Source organism: Pseudophryne corroboree, chromosome 11, assembly GCF_028390025.1.
Source record: "Pseudophryne corroboree isolate aPseCor3 chromosome 11, aPseCor3.hap2, whole genome shotgun sequence".
Classification (NCBI taxonomy): domain Eukaryota; kingdom Metazoa; phylum Chordata; class Amphibia; order Anura; family Myobatrachidae; genus Pseudophryne; species Pseudophryne corroboree.
In genome coordinates, this window is record NC_086454.1 from 112,352,947 (window position 1) to 112,372,053 (window position 19,107).

Genomic DNA, 19,107 nt, shown 5'->3' on the forward strand with positions numbered 1-19,107 from the left:
AGTGGTATTAGTCCCAAAGAAATGTGGAGGCACCCTGTTCTTGGTGGACTATAGGGAGTTACATGATGCCACTGTATTTGGTGCCTAGTCCATGCCCATGAACAAGGTCGACATGGAAAAAGGTCGACATGAGGTTTTTTTTTTAAAGTTTTTTTGGTGTCGTTTTCTTTGTAAAGTGACGGGGAACCCCAATTAGTGCACCGTGTCCCCTCGTATGGCTCGCTTCACTTGCCATGCTTCGGGCATGGTGCCTCGCTCCGCTACCGCTGCACTCAGCACAGGTTACCGTTCACAATTGTAGTCCACGTGGATCATAAAGTATGAAAAAGCTCAAAAAATGAAGAAAAAAGGGGAAAAACTCTGTCGACCCTTTCCATGTCGACATTGTTCATGTCGACCTAATGACTATGTCGACCTAGAGCATTTCGACCAATAGTGGTCGACCTAATGACTGTCAACCTAAGTCTTGTCAACCTAATGACTGTAAGCCATTCCTCAGGGTGGCTTTCAAGGCCAAGGAAACTACATCTCGCGATGCAGTCCTTGGCCTCACCACTTCCAAAAAATGGGTAAAACACGCCCCTGCCCCTATCCCTCCACAGGACACCTCTGCCTGTCAATCAGGCAGAGGCATTCGCATTACTACAATGCGATCACAGTACCCATTCTGCACATAAGCAGAATGGGTCCTGCACATGCAGAGTTTCCCGACTATCGGGAAACTACTTGTTGGATCACTTAAGTCCTACCTGCATAAGAACCAAAGTCCATAAAACTGCCCAGAAAATTGACAAATCACAGACCTTAGCTTTCAAACAGAAAGAAACAAGATAATTAAGGGACCCTGTTTGTTTGGCAGAGAACCCTGTTTCTCTTACGTCCTAGAGGATACTGGGGTCCATTTAGTACCATAGGGTATAGACGGGTCGACTAGGAGCCATGGGCACTTTAAGAATTTGATAGTGTGGGCAGTCTCCTCCCTCTATGCCCCTCCTACCAGACTCAGTTTAGAAAATGTGAACGGAGGAGCCGGTCACACTGAAGGAAGCTCCTGAAGAGTTTACTGCATTTATTTTCTATGTTTGTTATTTTCAGGCAGGGCTTCATGGAACGGCCCAACCTCTTGAAGGGTTAATGGTCCCGTTCTCCGCTGACAGGACACTGAGCTCCTGAGGGACCTATTTGCAAGCCCCACCACGGCGAGCGTACAGTCCCGCAGCACACCCCGCACACTGTACACAGTACCCATACTGGCACAACAGTCTTAAAACGGTTCTCTCCATTTTAAGCACCAGATTCCTCAGCCAGTATAAAAAAAGTGGGAAGACCGTGCGCCATTGAAGGGGCGGGGCTTCACAATGAGAGGAACCAGCAGCTCACCAGCGCCATTTTCTCTCTGCAGTGGACACAGACGCTGACAGGACAGGGACATGCAGCTCCTCCAGTGTGACTCCAGTTTACCTCAGCAGTACCAGGGGGTCATAGCAGGGGGGAGCAACTATTAGAGTACTAGGTCCCCTGTCAGGGTATTTAGTCTGCGAGCCGGTTAAGCTTGGCATTAGCGATAAGGGCGTGGTTTGGGCTGGCTCCAAACAGCTCTGTGTCTACCTGAAGGGCTCTTTGTGGGTTAATTGTGCTTAACCTTTTCCTGTGTGTGTGTGCTGTCACATTACATTATGTCAGGCAAAGAGTGTGTTTCTTGTACAGCGGAGTGTTCCTCTTCACCAGGGGGCTCACTACTGGGTACTCAGGGTTCACAGGCTAGCGGGGCTGCACCAGAATGGGTAAATTCTCTTAAGGGAATGATCTCAACTCTTTCTACAAAATTGTCCCGCAATGCGAAAGAGACTCAATACTTAAAACAGACTGTGGATGAGTTATGAACAGAGACTCAGTCCCCAAAACAGCGTCTCAATCCCCTCCCATTTGACCGCAAAATCTATTTCTGGCCCACATCCTGCAGTCTGACCCTGATGCTGACGGATCAGACATGGAGGAGGGCGAGGTGGATTTGGAGAGGGGGGGGGATGCTACTCTGTCACAGGGAATAGAGGCTCTTATAGAGGCTATCAGAGATGTTCTGCATATTCCTGATAAGGTGTCAGAGGAGTGTGAGGAATCTTATATTTAATGTAAAAAATAAGTCCTCAGTCAAATGTCCTACGTCAAAGGAATTGAATACCCTGTTTGAAGAATCATGGATAAATCCTGATAAGAAGTTTCAGATCCCTAAGAGGTTGCTCTCATCTTTTCCTTTTCCCCTGGAGGTTAGGAAAAAATGTGAAAATCCACCGAAAGTGGACGCATCAGTCTCTAGGCTGTCACGTAAAATTGTATTGCCTGTTCCTGGTGCAGCCTCCCTGAAAGACATGGCTGATCGTAGAATTGAGACTACACTCAAATCATTGTACACAGCTGCTGGGGTTGCCCAAAGACCCACTATTGCATGTGCGTGGATCACTAAAGCCATTGCTAAATGGTCAGGTAACCTAATTGAGGGGTTAGATTCCTTATCTGGGGGGGATGTTGTCTTACTCCTGCAGCATATACAGGACTCTGTGAACTTTACGGTGGAAGCCATAAAGGAAATAGGCGTGCTTAACGCACGCACAACTGCTATGGCAGTGTCGGCACGCAGGGGCTTGTGGCTACACCAGTGGACTGCTGACGCGGACCCCAGGAAATGCGTGGAAGGCCTACCATTCACAGGAGAGGCCTTGTTTGGAGATGAACTAGACCACAGGTTCTCAAACTCAGTCCTCAGGACCCCACACAGTGCATGTTTTGCAGGTCTCCTCACAGAATCACAAGTGAAATAATTAGCTCCACCTGCGGACCTTTTAAAATGTGTCAGTGAGTAATTAAAACACCAGTGCACCTGCTGGGTTACCTGCAAAACATGCACTGTGTGGGGTCCTGAGGACCGAGTTTGAGAACCTATGAACTAGACAAATGGATCTCCACAGCTGCTGTGGGTAAGTCTATGTCTCTTCCTTACGCAGCTCACCCAACCAAGAAGACTTATTCAGTTTCTCAGTTACAGTCCTTTCGGACGCCCAAGTTCAAGGGCAAATCCAGAGGTGGACCGCAATGCCTGGAAGGCTGTCAGGTGGGAGCCCGATTACAATTCTCCAGTCAGATCTGGGCAAGTTCGTGACATGATCCCTGGGTCATAGTTCTTATTTCCCAGGGCTACAGACTGGAGTTTCAAGAGCTCTCACCTCACAGATTCTTCAAATCAGGCTTGCCAGTTTCACAAAAAGCAAGTACAACTTTACAGTATCCATCCAAAAACTGGTACAGACTTTGGTCATTGTTCCAGTCCCACCTCATCAGCTCAACAAAATGGAGTGTCTGAGAGCGGGAATCTCAGGTCTGAAGGAGGGGGAATTCCAAGTGTCTCTGGATATCAGTGATGCGTACCTTCACATTCCGATCTGGCCGCCTCATCAGGCTTATCTACGGTTTGCACTGCAAATGTTATATCTGCTCCCCCTGCAGTGCACATGGTTTTCCCAATTGCTAACAAACTTGCTGCTGCGATCAACTCAGAATTACCCCCAGAGTCAGGAAATCTATCCTGATTAACAGATATTCCAGGTAAGTAATAATGATTATCCCCCAGGCTTCAACAGTGTAAAGGAGGTACTCACGGAGCGATCCCAACCTAAAATCTAAGCAATCTGACTAGATTGCTTATATTTTAAGAATGATCTCTCCGTGTGTGCCCCCCACAGCGTTACCCGCGCATCGCTATCGCTGGTGCTAGATCTGCCATGCAGGCTCAATCTAGCCCCCCCCCCCCTCCCCATCTCCCCCCAAACATCATGGTGTGCTGAGCGGGGGGGGGGGGGGGGGGTGCTGAGCGGTTCGCTCAGCACACATCTCTCCCACATCTGCCCGTGAATACGGCCTTAAGCTTTGGAGAGAGATAAAGTGGGCAGATATAAAGAGGCATATGAACTTAATCATGTAGAGAGATAAAGTGGTTGGAGATAAAGTACAAGCCAACCCGCTCCTAACTGCCATGCTACAGGCTGCATTTGAAAAACCGATCGCACGGGCGTTCACAAGGTGATTGACAGGAAGAGGCCGTTTGTGGGTGGCAACTGAGCATTTACTGGGAGTGTCCGGGAAAAAGCAGGCATGCCGAAGTGTTTTCAGGGAGGGTGTCTGACGTCAGCTCCGGCCCCGGTCAGCCTGATTCTAACACACTGGAAGAGTAAGTCCTGGGCTGCGCAGACACTGCACACACAGAATTTTAGCAGCTCGCCATACACATAGCATCGCACACTTGCACAGCGAAAATACACTCCCCCTGTAGGCGGCGATTTCTGAACGCATAACAGCAAAAAACGCAGCCTAGCGAAAAAGATCTGAATTACCCCCATGGTAAGGTTCATTTACACCATTACTATTGCTCTGGAATTTTATTCTGAATTTTGTTTGATGTATGAAAATCCTACTTTTACATATTAAATTTCAACAGTTTTTCTTCAGACTATCTGCACTAAATGTGTTTTTTCTCTTTTTTTTGTCACTGGTTGGATCCATCCATTTTATTGGAATTGCGACATACTGGTGGAAATTTACTAAGTTCCCGATTTGAATCGATATTGCATTTTCATACGAAAATGCAACTAATAAATTTACTAAACACAAGTCTCGGCAGATTTGGGCCAATTTGTATTGAGATACACTGCCGTCCACTCAAATACGAATCAATAGACCATCAGTCAAACATGGTTGTTTGTACACATTAGAGATGAGCGCCTGAAATTTTTCGGGTTTTGTGTTTTGGTTTTGGGTTCGGTTCCGCGGCCGTGTTTTGGGTTCGAACGCGTTTTGGCAAAACCTCACCGAATTTTTTTTGTCGGATTCGGGTGTGTTTTGGATTCGGGTGTTTTTTTCAAAAAACACTAAAAAACAGCTTAAATCATAGAATTTGGGGGTCATTTTGATCCCAAAGTATTATTAACCTCAAAAACCATAATTTACACTCATTTTCAGTCTATTCTGAATACCTCACACCTCACAATATTATTTTTAGTCCTAAAATTTGCACCGAGGTCGCTGTGTGAGTAAGATAAGCGACCCTAGTGGCCGACACAAACACCGGGCCCATCTAGGAGTGGCACTGCAGTGTCACGCAGGATGTCCCTTCCAAAAAACCCTCCCCAAACAGCACATGACGCAAAGAAAAAAAGAGGCGCAATGAGGTAGCTGTGTGAGTAAGATTAGCGACCCTAGTGGCCGACACAAACACCGGGCCCATCTAGGAGTGGCACTGCAGTGTCACGCAGGATGTCCCTTCCAAAAAACCCTCCCCAAACAGCACATGACGCAAAGAAAAAAAGAGGCGCAATGAGGTAGCTGACTGTGTGAGTAAGATTAGCGACCCTAGTGGCCGACACAAACACCGGGCCCATCTAGGAGTGGCACTGCAGTGTCACGCAGGATGTCCCTTCCAAAAAACCCTCCCCAATCAGCACATGATGCAAAGAAAAAGAAAAGAAAAAAGAGGTGCAAGATGGAATTGTCCTTGGGCCCTCCCACCCACCCTTATGTTGTATAAACAAAACAGGACATGCACACTTTAACCAACCCATCATTTCAGTGACAGGGTCTGCCACACGACTGTGACTGATATGACGGGTTGGTTTGGACCCCCCCCAAAAAAGAAGCAATTAATCTCTCCTTGCACAAACTGGCTCTACAGAGGCAAGATGTCCACCTCATCTTCACCCTCCGATATATCACCGTGTACATCCCCCTCCTCACAGATTATCAATTCGTCCCCACTGGAATCCACCATCTCAGCTCCCTGTGTACTTTGTGGAGGCAATTGCTGCTGGTCAATGTCTCCGCGGAGGAATTGATTATAATTCATTTTAATGAACATCATCTTCTCCACATTTTCTGGATGTAACCTCGTACGCCGATTGCTGACAAGGTGAGCGGCGGCACTAAACACTCTTTCGGAGTACACACTTGTGGGAGGGCAACTTAGGTAGAATAAAGCCAGTTTGTGCAAGGGCCTCCAAATTGCCTCTTTTTCCTGCCAGTATAAGTACGGACTGTGTGACGTGCCTACTTGGATGCGGTCACTCATATAATCCTCCACCATTCTATCAATGTTGAGAGAATCATATGCAGTGACAGTAGACGACATGTCCGTAATCGTTGTCAGGTCCTTCAGTCCGGACCAGATGTCAGCATCAGCAGTCGCTCCAGACTGCCCTGCATCACCGCCAGTGGGTGGGCTCGGAATTCTGAGCCTTTTCCTCGCACCCCCAGTTGCGGGAGAATGTGAAGGAGGAGATGTTGACAGGTCGCGTTCCGCTTGACTTGACAATTTTGTCACCAGCAGGTCTTTCAACCCCAGCAGACCTGTGTCTGCCGGAAAGAGAGATCCAAGGTAGGCTTTAAATCTAGGATCGAGCACGGTGGCCAAAATGTAGTGCTCTGATTTCAACAGATTGACCACCCGTGAATCCTTGTTAAGCGAATTAAGGGCTGCATCCACAAGTCCCACATGCCTAGCGGAATCGCTCCCTTTTAGCTCCTTCTTCAATGCCTCCAGCTTCTTCTGCAAAAGCCTGATGAGGGGAATGACCTGACTCAGGCTGGCAGTGTCTGAACTGACTTCACGTGTGGCAAGTTCAAAGGGCATCAGAACCTTGCACAACGTTGAAATCATTCTCCACTGCACTTGAGACAGGTGCATTCCACCTACTATATCGTGCTCAATTGTATAGGCTTGAATGGCCTTTTGCTGCTCCTCCAACCTCTGAAGCATATAGAGGGTTGAATTCCACCTCGTTACCACTTCTTGCTTCAGATGATGGCAGGGCAGGTTCAGTAGTTTTTGGTGGTGCTCCAGTCTTCTGTACGTGGTGCCTGTACGCCGAAAGTGTCCCGCAATTTTTCTGGCCACCGACAGCATCTCTTGCACGCCCCTGTCGTTTTTTAAAAAATTCTGCACCACCAAATTCAAGGTATGTGCAAAACATGGGACGTGCTGGAATTTGCCCATATTTAATGCACACACAATATTGCTGGCGTTGTCCGATGCCACAAATCCACAGGAGAGTCCAATTGGGGTAAGCCATTCCGCGATGATCTTCCTCAGTTGCCGTAAGAGGTTTTCAGCTGTGTGCGTATTCTGGAAAGCGGTGATACAAAGCGTAGCCTGCCTAGGAAAGAGTTGGCGTTTGCGAGATGCTGCTACTGGTGCCGCCGCTGCTGTTCTTGCGGCGGGAGTCCATACATCTACCCAGTGGGCTGTCACAGTCATATAGTCCTGACCCTGCCCTGCTCCACTTGTCCACATGTCCGTGGTTAAGTGGACATTGGGTACAACTGCATTTTTTAGGACACTGGTGAGTCTTTTTCTGACGTCCGTGTACATTCTCGGTATCGCCTGCCTAGAGAAGTGGAACCAAGATGGTATTTGGTAACGGGGGCACACTGCCTCAATAAATTGTCTAGTTCCCTGTGAACTAACGGCGGATACCGGACGCACGTCTAACACCAACATAGTTGTCAAGGACTCAGTTATCCGCTTTGCAGTAGGATGACTGCTGTGATATTTCATCTTCCTCGCAAAGGACTGTTGAACAGTCAATTGCTTACTGGAAGTAGTACAAGTGGGCTTACGACTTCCCCTCTGGGATGACCATCGACTCCCAGCGGCAACAACAGCAGCGCCAGCAGCAGTAGGCGTTACACGCAAGGATGCATCGGAGGAATCCCAGGCAGGAGAGGACTCGTCAGAATTGCCAGTGACATGGCCTGCAGGACTATTGGCATTCCTGGGGAAGGAGGAAATTGACACTGAGGGAGTTGGTGGGGTGGTTTGCGTGAGCTTGGTTACAAGAGGAAGGGATTTACTGGTCAGTGGACTGCTTCCGCTGTCACCCAAAGTTTTTGAACTTGTCACTGACTTATTATGAATGCGCTGCAGGTGACGTATAAGGGAGGATGTTCCGAGGTGGTTAACGTCCTTACCCCTACTTATTACAGCTTGACAAAGGGAACACACGGCTTGACACCTGTTGTCCGCATTTCTGGTGAAATACCTCCACACCGAAGAGCTGATTTTTTTGGTATTTTCACCTGGCATGTCAACGGCCATATTCCTCCCACGGACAACAGGTGTCTCCCCGGGTGCCTGACTTAAACAAACCACCTCACCATCAGAATCCTCCTGGTCAATTTCCTCCCCAGCGCCAGCAACACCCAAATCCTCCTCATCCTGGTGTACTTCAACACTGACATCTTCAATCTGACTATCAGGAACTGGACTGCGGGTGCTCCTTCCAGCACTTGCAGGGGGTGTGCAAATGGTGGAAGGCGCATGCTCTTCACGTCCAGTGTTGGGAAGGTCAGGCATCGCAACCGACACAATTGGACTCTCCTTGTGGATTCGGGATTTCGAAGAATGCACAGTTCTTTGCTGTGCTGCTTTTGCCAGCTTGAGTCTTTTCATTTTTCTAGCGAGAGGCTGAGTGCTTCCATCCTCATGTGAAGCTGAACCACTAGCCATGAACATAGGCCAGGGCCTCAGCCGTTCCTTGCCACTCCGTGTGGTAAATGGCATATTGGCAAGTTTACGCTTCTCCTCCGACAATTTTATTTTAGGTTTTGGAGTCCTTTTTTTACTGATATTTGGTGTTTTGGATTTGACATGCTCTGTACTATGACATTGGGCATCGGCCTTGGCAGACGACGTTGCTGGCATTTCATCGTCTCGGCCATGACTAGTGGCAGCAGCTTCAGCACGAGGTGGAAGTGGATCTTGATCTTTCCCTAATTTTGGAACCTCAACATTTTTGTTCTCCATATTTTAATAGGCACAACTAAAAGGCACCTCAGGTAAACAATGGAGATGGATGGATTGGATACTAGTATACAATTATGGACGGGCTGCCGAGTGCCGACACAGAGGTAGCCACAGCCGTGAACTACCGCACTGTACTGTGTCTGCTGCTAATATATAGACTGGTTGATAAAGAGATAGTATACTCGTAACTAGTATGTATGTATAAAGAAAGAAAAAAAAACCACGGTTAGGTGGTATATACAATTATGGACGGGCTGCCGAGTGCCGACACAGAGGTAGCCACAGCCGTGAACTACCGCACTGTACTGTGTCTGCTGCTAATATATAGACTGGTTGATAAAGAGATAGTATACTCGTAACTAGTATGTATGTATAAAGAAAGAAAAAAAAACCACGGTTAGGTGGTATATACAATTATGGACGGGCTGCCGAGTGCCGACACAGAGGTAGCCACAGCCGTGAACTACCGCACTGTACTGTGTCTGCTGCTAATATATAGACTGGTTGATAAAGAGATAGTATACTCGTAACTAGTATGTATGTATAAAGAAAGAAAAAAAAACCACGGTTAGGTGGTATATACAATTATGGACGGGCTGACGAGTGCCGACACAGAGGTAGCCACAGCCGTGAACTACAGCACTGTACTGTGTCTGCTGCTAATATATAGACTGGTTGATAAAGAGATAGTATACTCGTAACTAGTATGTATGTATAAAGAAAGAAAAAAAAACCACGGTTAGGTGGTATATACAATTATGGACGGGCTGCCGAGTGCCGACACAGAGGTAGCCACAGCCGTGAACTACCGCACTGTACTGTGTCTGCTGCTAATATATAGACTGGTTGATAAAGAGATAGTATACTCGTAACTAGTATGTATGTATAAAGAAAGAAAAAAAAACCACGGTTAGGTGGTATATACAATTATGGACGGGCTGCCGAGTGCCGACACAGAGGTAGCCACAGCCGTGAACTACCGCACTGTACTGTGTCTGCTGCTAATATATAGACTGGTTGATAAAGAGATAGTATACTCGTAACTAGTATGTATGTATAAAGAAAGAAAAAAAAACCACGGTTAGGTGGTATATACAATTATGGACGGGCTGCCGAGTGCCGACACAGAGGTAGCCACAGCCGTGTACTACCGCACTGTACTGTGTCTGCTGCTAATATATAGACTGGTTGATAAAGAGATAGTATACTCGTAACTAGTATGTATGTATAAAGAAAGAAAAAAAAACCACGGTTAGGTGGTATATACAATTATGGACGGGCTGCCGAGTGCCGACACAGAGGTAGCCACAGCCGTGAACTACCGCACTGTACTGTGTCTGCTGCTAATATATAGACTGGTTGATAAAGAGATAGTATACTCGTAACTAGTATGTATGTATAAAGAAAGAAAAAAAAACCACGGTTAGGTGGTATATACAATTATGGACGGGCTGCCGAGTGCCGACACAGAGGTAGCCACAGCCGTGAACTACCGCACTGTACTGTGTCTGCTGCTAATATAGACTGGTTGATAAAGAGATAGTATACTACTAATATTATATATACTGGTGGTCAGGTCACTGGTCACTAGTCACACTGGCAGTGGCACTCCTGCAGCAAAAGTGTGCACTGTTTAATTTTAATATAATATTATGTACTCCTGGCTCCTGCTATAACCTATAACTGGCACTGCAGTAGTGCTCCCCAGTCTCCCCCACAATTATAAGCTGTGTGAGCTGAGCAGTCAGACAGATATATAATATATATAGATGATGCAGCACACTGGCCTGAGCCTGAGCAGTGCACACAGATATGGTATGTGACTGACTGAGTCACTGTGTGTATCGCTTTTTTCAGGCAGAGAACGGATATATTAAATAAACTGCACTGTGTGTCTGGTGGTCACTCACTATATAATATATTATGTACTCCTGGCTCCTGCTATAACCTATAACTGGCACTGCAGTAGTGCTCCCCAGTCTCCCCCACAATTATAAGCTGTGTGAGCTGAGCAGTCAGACAGATATATATAATATTATTTATATATAGATAATAGATGATGCAGCACACTGGCCTGAGCCTGAGCAGTGCACACAGATATGGTATGTGACTGAGTCACTGTGTGCTGTGTATCGCTTTTTTCAGGCAGAGAACGGATTATAAATAAAACTGGTGGTCACTGGTCACTATCAGCAAAACTCTGCACTGTACTGAGTACTCCTAATGCTCCCCAAAATTAGTAAATCAAGTGTCTCTCTAATCTATTCTAAACGGAGAGGACGCCAGCCACGTCCTCTCCCTATCAATCTCAATGCACGTGTGAAAATGGCGGCGACGCGCGGCTCCTTATATAGAATCCGAGTCTCGCGATAGAATCCGAGCCTCGCGAGAATCCGACAGCGTCATGATGACGTTCGGGCGCGCTCGGGTTAACCGAGCAAGGCGGGAAGATCCGAGTCGCTCGGACCCGTGAAAAAAAACATGAAGTTCTGGCGGGTTCGGATTCAGAGAAACCGAACCCGCTCATCTCTAGTACACATACACCTCATACACAGAAATTTACTAAGAATTTATATTCTCAACCACTACCGACAATAGCCATACCCTGCCGAAAAAGTATGGAATTTGTACACAAATAGAACTTTCAAATAGACCTGCTTCTGGCTGACGTGTTTTCAGAATCATGCACGGATCAGTGAAATCCGTGCATGCTTCTCTATTTAAATATATAGTAAAGAGATAAAAATAAAAATTGTGTGGGGTCCCCCTCCTGAACACAACCAGCCCTGGGATCTTTGAGCCGGTACCCGTTGTTAAAAAATTGCGTAGGGGTTCTCAGTATTTTAAAAACCAGCACCGGGCTCATGGGCCGGTACTGGTTCCAAAAATATGGTGAAAAAGGATATAGGGGTTCCCCCGTATTTTTTAAACCAGCAACGGGCTCCCCTAGTTAATGAGATAATGCCACAGCTGGGGGACAAATTTATATAGGTCCCTGCAGCCGTGGCTTCCCCCCCCCCCCCCCACCCCTCCCCACCCCAACTAGTCACCCCCGGCTGGGATTCACTGGGAGAGAGGGGACCCTCAAATAAAGCCCCCCCCCAGGAACCTAAGAGCCAGGAATGAAGCCCGGGGCTTTGGCCGCCAGCCCTGGGCGGTGGGTGGCAACTTCATAGCTTTAGTGTGAAAAAGATAAATAAATATTGTCTTTTGCTGTGGAACTACAAATCCCAGCAATCCTTCCCCTGTTACTTGGAGAACCACTAGTACCAGCATGCGGGGCATTAAAGGACTCACAGTAAAAGAAATATTTAAAAAAAAACAGCACACACTGTAAACGTACAATTTTATTTAAACATACATGCACACTTACACACCCACACATACTTACCTAGTGTCCCACGAAGCCCCTCTGTCCCATTGTCAATTAGAATCCACGGGATATCTGTAAATCAAAAAAATATACTCACCTAATCTGGTGTAGATCAGTCTTCTTCAATCCATGTAGGCATCCAGGGGTTATAAAAAAAATTAAAATGAAAAAAAACCCCGGTCCACTCAACTTAAGAGGATCCATGTGTACACATGGATCCCTTTTACCCAAATGCTGGGACCCCTCATGACTCCTGTCACTTGGGGACCCACCAGCCAATCAGGGAGCACCATGTCATATTGCTCTCCTGATTGGCTGTGCGCTACCGGCCTGCTAATCAAGCGGTAGACCGCAAGGTTAATTGAGGTCACCCACAAGAGTGTTGGCCTGGTGGCCTACTTGGATGAGGAGGATGATGAGGATGAGGCCTTCATCCTCACATCTGTGGAGCTACCAGCCAACACCACACCCAGCCAGCAGCATGTCTACCTCAGCCACCACATAAAACCAGCCCACATCTGCAGGAAATGGCCCAGATCTTTTTGCCAGGCCCAGATGGTATTTATGACCACCCAAACCACTCAGTTAAACACCAAAACCCACCAACTGAGAAAACGGAATCGGTTGATCACAGTGGCCTAGGGAATAACCCGGACCAGGATAGCATCAACCATATTTTAAGAATGATTGCATGTGGGTACACTATTTAGAGGGTACATTATTGGTAAAAAAAATTTAAACTCAGATACTGTATGTTTTTTTAGATAGTTTTTTTTTTTGTACATGGCCTTTTACAGTGATTTTTAAAAAAAAATTAATTAAATTGTCACATACTGTAGAACTCACCTATCAAAAACTGGTCTTCTGTTTAGTTAGTTTTTGATAAGGTTTTTGGTTTAAGTTTACAACTCGCACCCTGTTACATTGGGAGAGTTGTATGTTGAAAATAGAAAAACATCTGGATGCGAGTTGTCAATTGTGAGTTGGGGAAATGCGAGAAACATGCAAGTTTGCATGTTCTCACACCTTATTACATCATGTGTGAGTTGAAAAAAGTGAGTTTAGTGTAAACTCGTAGTTTTTTCAACTCACACACTATTCCATTTGGCTCCTTACATACCTACTGTTGCCCAAGCAAAAAATGATGTTTATGCTCAGTTGCTATTATTTAGATTTCCTATGTAGAACAGAGAAAAAAATCTGTATGTTAAATGCTTAAATCTCAGTATGGTGTTACAGTATGTTGCAAGCTGTAATAAGTTCTGTTGGTGCCTGTAGAGAGTAAATATCTATATAGTTCTAAAGCAGTTAGTGTAAGGTGCTGAGAGCATTGCTGTGGCCATGGGAAGGTACTGACTCTAGTGGGTGAGTCAGGGCAAAAAGCGCTGCTGCTAAAATACTAATATAACCCTGATTAAGGGTTTACACAACACTTATATACCCCTTTCACTTTGTAAAAATAACCCAGTACAGACCCGGCATATTGCCAGTTCGACACGGGTCAGTGTGCAATATGAGAATTCCTGGGTCGCCTGACCCAGGAATTCAGCCCGGGTAATAAGAAGGGTTATTCCCGGGGTGAATACCAGGTCAGTGGTACCATAAACGGATTCCCAGGTTGATTTATTTATTTATCGATGTGACCCGGGACCCGTTTACTATATAGGGAGAGGCGGCGCGGAGATGAGCTCATCTCCCAGCGCCACCTCCACCCCCGCGACCCCACTGCCAGCTCCATCTCCCGCCGCTATGGTAACCGACCCGGGTCGGAAAGCCAGAGCACAGGCTCCAATGCCACATCCCACCCGGGAAGGACCCGTTTCCAATTCCCGGGTGGGATCCAGCATTGGAGATCTGAAAGGGGTATTACTGAGGTAGCTAAAATATGTTAAAATGCATATATTTTTAACATATATATATATATATATATATATAATTCATATTAAAGTTAATGGATGTTTTTATATGTATGTTTTGAGGTAAATAATATAATTCACAAATATGTCATTGTTTAATTGTATGTACATTGATGTAAATGTAGTGGTAAATAAAGTTAATGCTTATTTTAAGGTTTCACAGCACATCTAAGGGGTTAATGTCTTTGTGCTTCTAACTGTCAATCACCCAGTGGGCTTCACCCTGGCCCTTGCGTGCCTGGAGGAGGGGGACCCCTTGATTTAAGGAGTCCCCACTCCCCCAAGGTACCCCAGCAAGGTGTGACTAGTTGGGGGGGGGGGGGGTAATGCCATGGCCGCAGGGACCAGTATAAATGTGTCTCCCGACTGTGGCATTATGTCCCTGGCTAGTGGAGCCCGGCGCTGGTTTTAAAAATACGGGGGCCCCTACGTCTTTTATCCCCCGTTAAAATACGGGGAACCCCTGTGCAATTTTTTCCTGGTATTTTAACAACCAGTACCGGCTCAAATAGCCCGGGGCTCGTTATGCATAGGAGGGGGGACCCCACGCAATTGTTTTTTTTTTTTTTTTTAACTAGTTCACATACTTTTACACAGTGAAGAATGCACGGATCTCACTGATCCGTGCATGATTCTCCAAACACGCCCGCCTGAATCAGGTCTATTTGAAAGGTCTATTTCTGTACGAATTTTATGCTTTTCCTGCAGTGTTTGGCTATTGTCGGCGGTGAAAGATAATATGAATTCTTAGTAAATTCTGTGTTATATAAAATAAAAGCTGCGTTTGACCGATGGTCTATTGATTCGTGTTTGTGTGGACAGCAGTGTATCTCAATACGAATAGCCGCAACACTGCCGAGATCTGTGTTTAGTAAATTACCAAGATGAAACTTAGAAAAAAAAAAAAAAACTCGAATGGATTCGGGACCTTACTAAATTTCCATTGTTTCTTAGCTTTCGATAAAATTTACTGTTTGGAAGTATTTGGAAGTAGTCATCCTGTTCTTGTGAAAAACAAAATGTTTTTGTACACCATGAATTTGTATACTTTTGATGTTTTAGTTTATGCTCTTAAAATGTACATGTCATTTTAAGGGTTACACAGCCTACATTTTGCAGGACGCACTTACATTGTAATATTTATTTATTACCAGTTATTTATACAGCGCACACATATTCCGCAGCGCTTTACAGAGAATATTTGGCTATTCACATCAGTCCCTGCCCCAGTGGAGCTTACAATCTATATTCCCTACCACATATACACGCACACATTCGGGTTAATTTTGTTGGGAGCCAATTAACCTACCGGTATAATTTTGGATTATGGGAGGAACCCGGAGGAAACCCATGCAAGTATGGGGAGAACATACAAACTACACACAGTTCGGGCCATGGTGGGAATCGAACCCATGACCTCAGTGCTGTGAGGCAGTAATGCTAACCATCACACCGTCCGTGCTGCCCTAATAGGAATATTATATAAATGCTCTCACATCTAATAAAATTCTTGATTTCAGGTCGGTGACAAATGGACAGAAAATTGCGAGACATGCATTTGCCAAAATGATGCCACTATAAGTTGTTCTCCAGTGACTTGTCCAAAATTAAATATAGCACAGTGTACTCTGCCAGGATATCAACCTTCAACTATCATTGAGCTATCTAATCCTTGCTGTCCTGTATCCAAATGCTGTAAGTATATAACCTTCTTATTGGTACAAAATAATTAATGCCCATTAAGTGAATTAGTAAATTATATTGCTTGTATCTATTGTTAATTAGGATACCAAGAGAGTATTGGGTGGATAATAGCTACACCCATCAAGATAGATTCCATGTTTCCTCAGACTGCTTCCTCAAATAAACCTTCTGGGGCATGGCTACACACCCTATCCAACATCGAGCCTATGTGAGCTCTTGGTGGCTAACAAATGTAAATTGAACAAGTGTCATACTGTGCTAATAATCAATGGAGTCTATTATGGAAGGAGTCCCGACACATATAACAATTAAATAAAATAAAATAATTAATTACTAATATCAATAGCATCCAGTTCCCAAAACATATCAAGTGGGAGCTTTGGGGGTCATTCCGAGTTGATCGCTAGGTGCTTCCGTTCGCTGTGCAGTGATCAGGCAAAAAAAACAGCACTTCTGCGCATGCGTATGCGGCGCAATGTACACGCGCGTCGTACTATTACAACAAACGTTGTAGTTTCACACAAGGTCTAGCAAAGCTTTTCAGTCGCACTGCTGGCCGCAGAGTGATTGACAGGAAGAGGGCGTTTCTGGGTGTCAACTGACCGTTTTCAGGGAGTGTTAGCAAAAACGCAGGCATGGCTGGGCGAACGCAGGGCGTGTTCGTGACGTCAAAACAGGAACTGAATAGTCTGAAGTGATCGCAAGCGCTGAGTAGGTTTTGAGCTACTCTGAAACTGCACAAAATAATTTTGTAGCCGCTCTGCGATACAACCGTTCGCACTTCTGCTAAGCTAAAATACACTCCCAGTGGGCGGCGACATAGCGTTTGCGCGGCTGCTAAAAACTGCTAGCGAGCGAACAGCTCGGAATGACAACCTTTATCTAAAGTGATGTCAGCAAAAGCCAGCTGCAGCCGCACATGGACATCATATCTGTCAGCCAGGAGAGTTCACAATCTTCCGCAGTGGAGTAAAAGTAAGGACTGCATTTACCTGCGTATCTGGCATATTCTCCATCGCCTGGTAGTAATTACAGGACAATTGGGGCATCTAATAGATTAGCACAGAGGAATATAGCAGATAATGGGGGTGAATCAGACCTGACTTCTGCTGTGCGTTTTCGCAGAGCGGGTGATCAGCAATAGACTGCGCATGTGTATGCACCGCAATACGCATGCGCGTCAGCAAACAACAAGAGGCATTGCCGGACAGCGACAGGATGTCACACTGGCATTCACAAGGTGATTAACAGAAAGAGGCCGTTTGTGGGTGGTAACTGACCATTTTCTGGGAGTGTCAGGGAAAACGCAGGCGTTCCCAAGCATTTTTAGGGAGAGTATGTGACGTCAGCTCCGGACCCGATCAGCCTGTTTTCATCGCACTGAAGGACTAAGTCCTGGGCTGCGCACAGACTGCACACACTGAAAAAAAAACATTCAATGGTGAGTGAGGTGCGAACGGATTTGGTGCAGTCCGCTGACTGAGGGTTTTTTTGCAGCTCAGCGTACACATGCAATCGCACACTTGCACGGCGAATATACACTCCCCTTGATTGGCGACTATCTGAACACAGCACAACAAATTTAGCAGCCCAGCGATTGGGTCTAAATCACACTGTTACACCTACCTGGAGAAGGGAAAGACACATGTTGGCCTCATCTGAATGGACTCTGATATAGGTATATACACAGTGATTCACAAGTTCTTTTAATAAAATTCCTCCTGACATCAAAAGCCTCCACTGGAACATACAGCAATTTTACTGAATACATTGTATTATCTTCTTGATGCAATCCACCTCCTTGACAGATCTCACTGATATGAATTATTATTAATGTTTTATATAGTTTGTAATTTATTACATTACATAGTCTTTGATTGTGACACTTTAATAAATTGCTAATTTGAATATAAATGTATTTATATTAGTAACTATTTTATTTAATTGTCATATGTGTCTGGACTCAGTGGCATAACCAACATAGGTGCAAGGGATGCAATTTCTATGGGCCGAGAGATGCCGGTGGGGCCCTGCCACTCCTATGCACCCTGTCAGGCCGCTGCATCTGTTTTTTTCATTATTATTATTATTTGCCGCGCCCCAAGAGCTGGCCCTAACTAATATTATGACCTAGGCAAGAATGTGGCTGTTGCCCCCTAGCACCGCCGCTAGTTCTGCAGGAGATGCCTGACATGAATCAGCTGGCAGCTCTGCTAATGTCGGGCGCATTTTTTTTTATGAAAATGCGTCTTATTTGCATTACTATGTGGCTAAGATGCACAAGCAGCTTCTGCTGATTAAATGATATGCAGCATGCCTATATTCTGTGTGCGACTGCAGCAGTATCTGCATACAAAATGCTACATTACAGTGATTTCCAGGAATACAGCAGGAGCTGCTTGTGCCCCTAAGCATACCAAATGCCCTAGGCATTTGCCTAGTTTGCCTATGCCTAGGGCTGGCACTGCGTGCCCCACTTGGTTCTGACTGAATGACCCCGGAATGCTGCTGTGTGTGATGACTGCGCCTAACTCTGTGAGGCTGAACTGCAGTACAGTTACTGTGGGCATGGGGGGTGTATGTGCTGGGCAGTGACTGGGCATGGGGGGGTGTATGTGCTGGGCAGTGACTGGGCATGGGGGGTGTATGTGCTGGGCAGTGACTGGGCATGGGGGGGTGTATGTGCTGGACAGTGACTGGGCATGGGGGGTGTATGTGCTGGGCAGTGACTGGGCATGGGGGTTGTATGTGCTGGGCAGTGACTGGGCATGGGGGTGTATGTGCTGGGCAGTGACTGGGCATGGGGGGTGTATGTGCTGGGCAGTGACTGGGCATGGGGGGTGTATGTGTTGGGCAGTGACTGGGCATGGGGGGTGTATGTGCTGGGCAGTGACTGTGTGCATGGGGGGATGTATGTGCTGGCAAGAGGATGCATCATGTGTAATTCTGGGCAATGACTGTGAGCATGGGGGTTGTATGTGCTGAGCAGTGACTGTGGGCATGGGGGGTAATATGTGCTGGGCAGTGACTGTGGGCATGGGGCGTGTATGTGGTGGAAAGTGACTGGACATGGGGGTGTATGTGCTGGCAAGAGGATGTAGCATGTGTAATTCTGGGCAGTGACTGTGAGCATGGGGGTGTATGTGCTGGGCAGTGACTGTGGGCATAGGGGGTGTATGTGCTGGGCAGTGACTGTGAGCATGGGGTATATGTGCTGGGCAGTGACTGTGGGCATGGGGGGTGTATGTGCTGGCTAGTGACTGTGAGCA

The 19,107-nt window shown here is 46.2% G+C and overlaps 1 protein-coding gene across 1 annotated transcript in view; it reads left to right on the forward strand.

Annotated features, from left to right (window-relative positions):
* LOC134969044 (mucin-2-like) overlaps positions 1 to 19,107 on the forward strand; it is a 695,488-nt gene that overhangs the window by 523,496 nt on the left and 152,885 nt on the right. Inside the window, exon 33 of the mRNA XM_063944753.1 lies at positions 15,655 to 15,829. Coding sequence (XP_063800823.1) covers positions 15,655 to 15,829 — 175 coding nt within the window. The remainder of the gene's footprint in view (positions 1 to 15,654; positions 15,830 to 19,107) is intronic.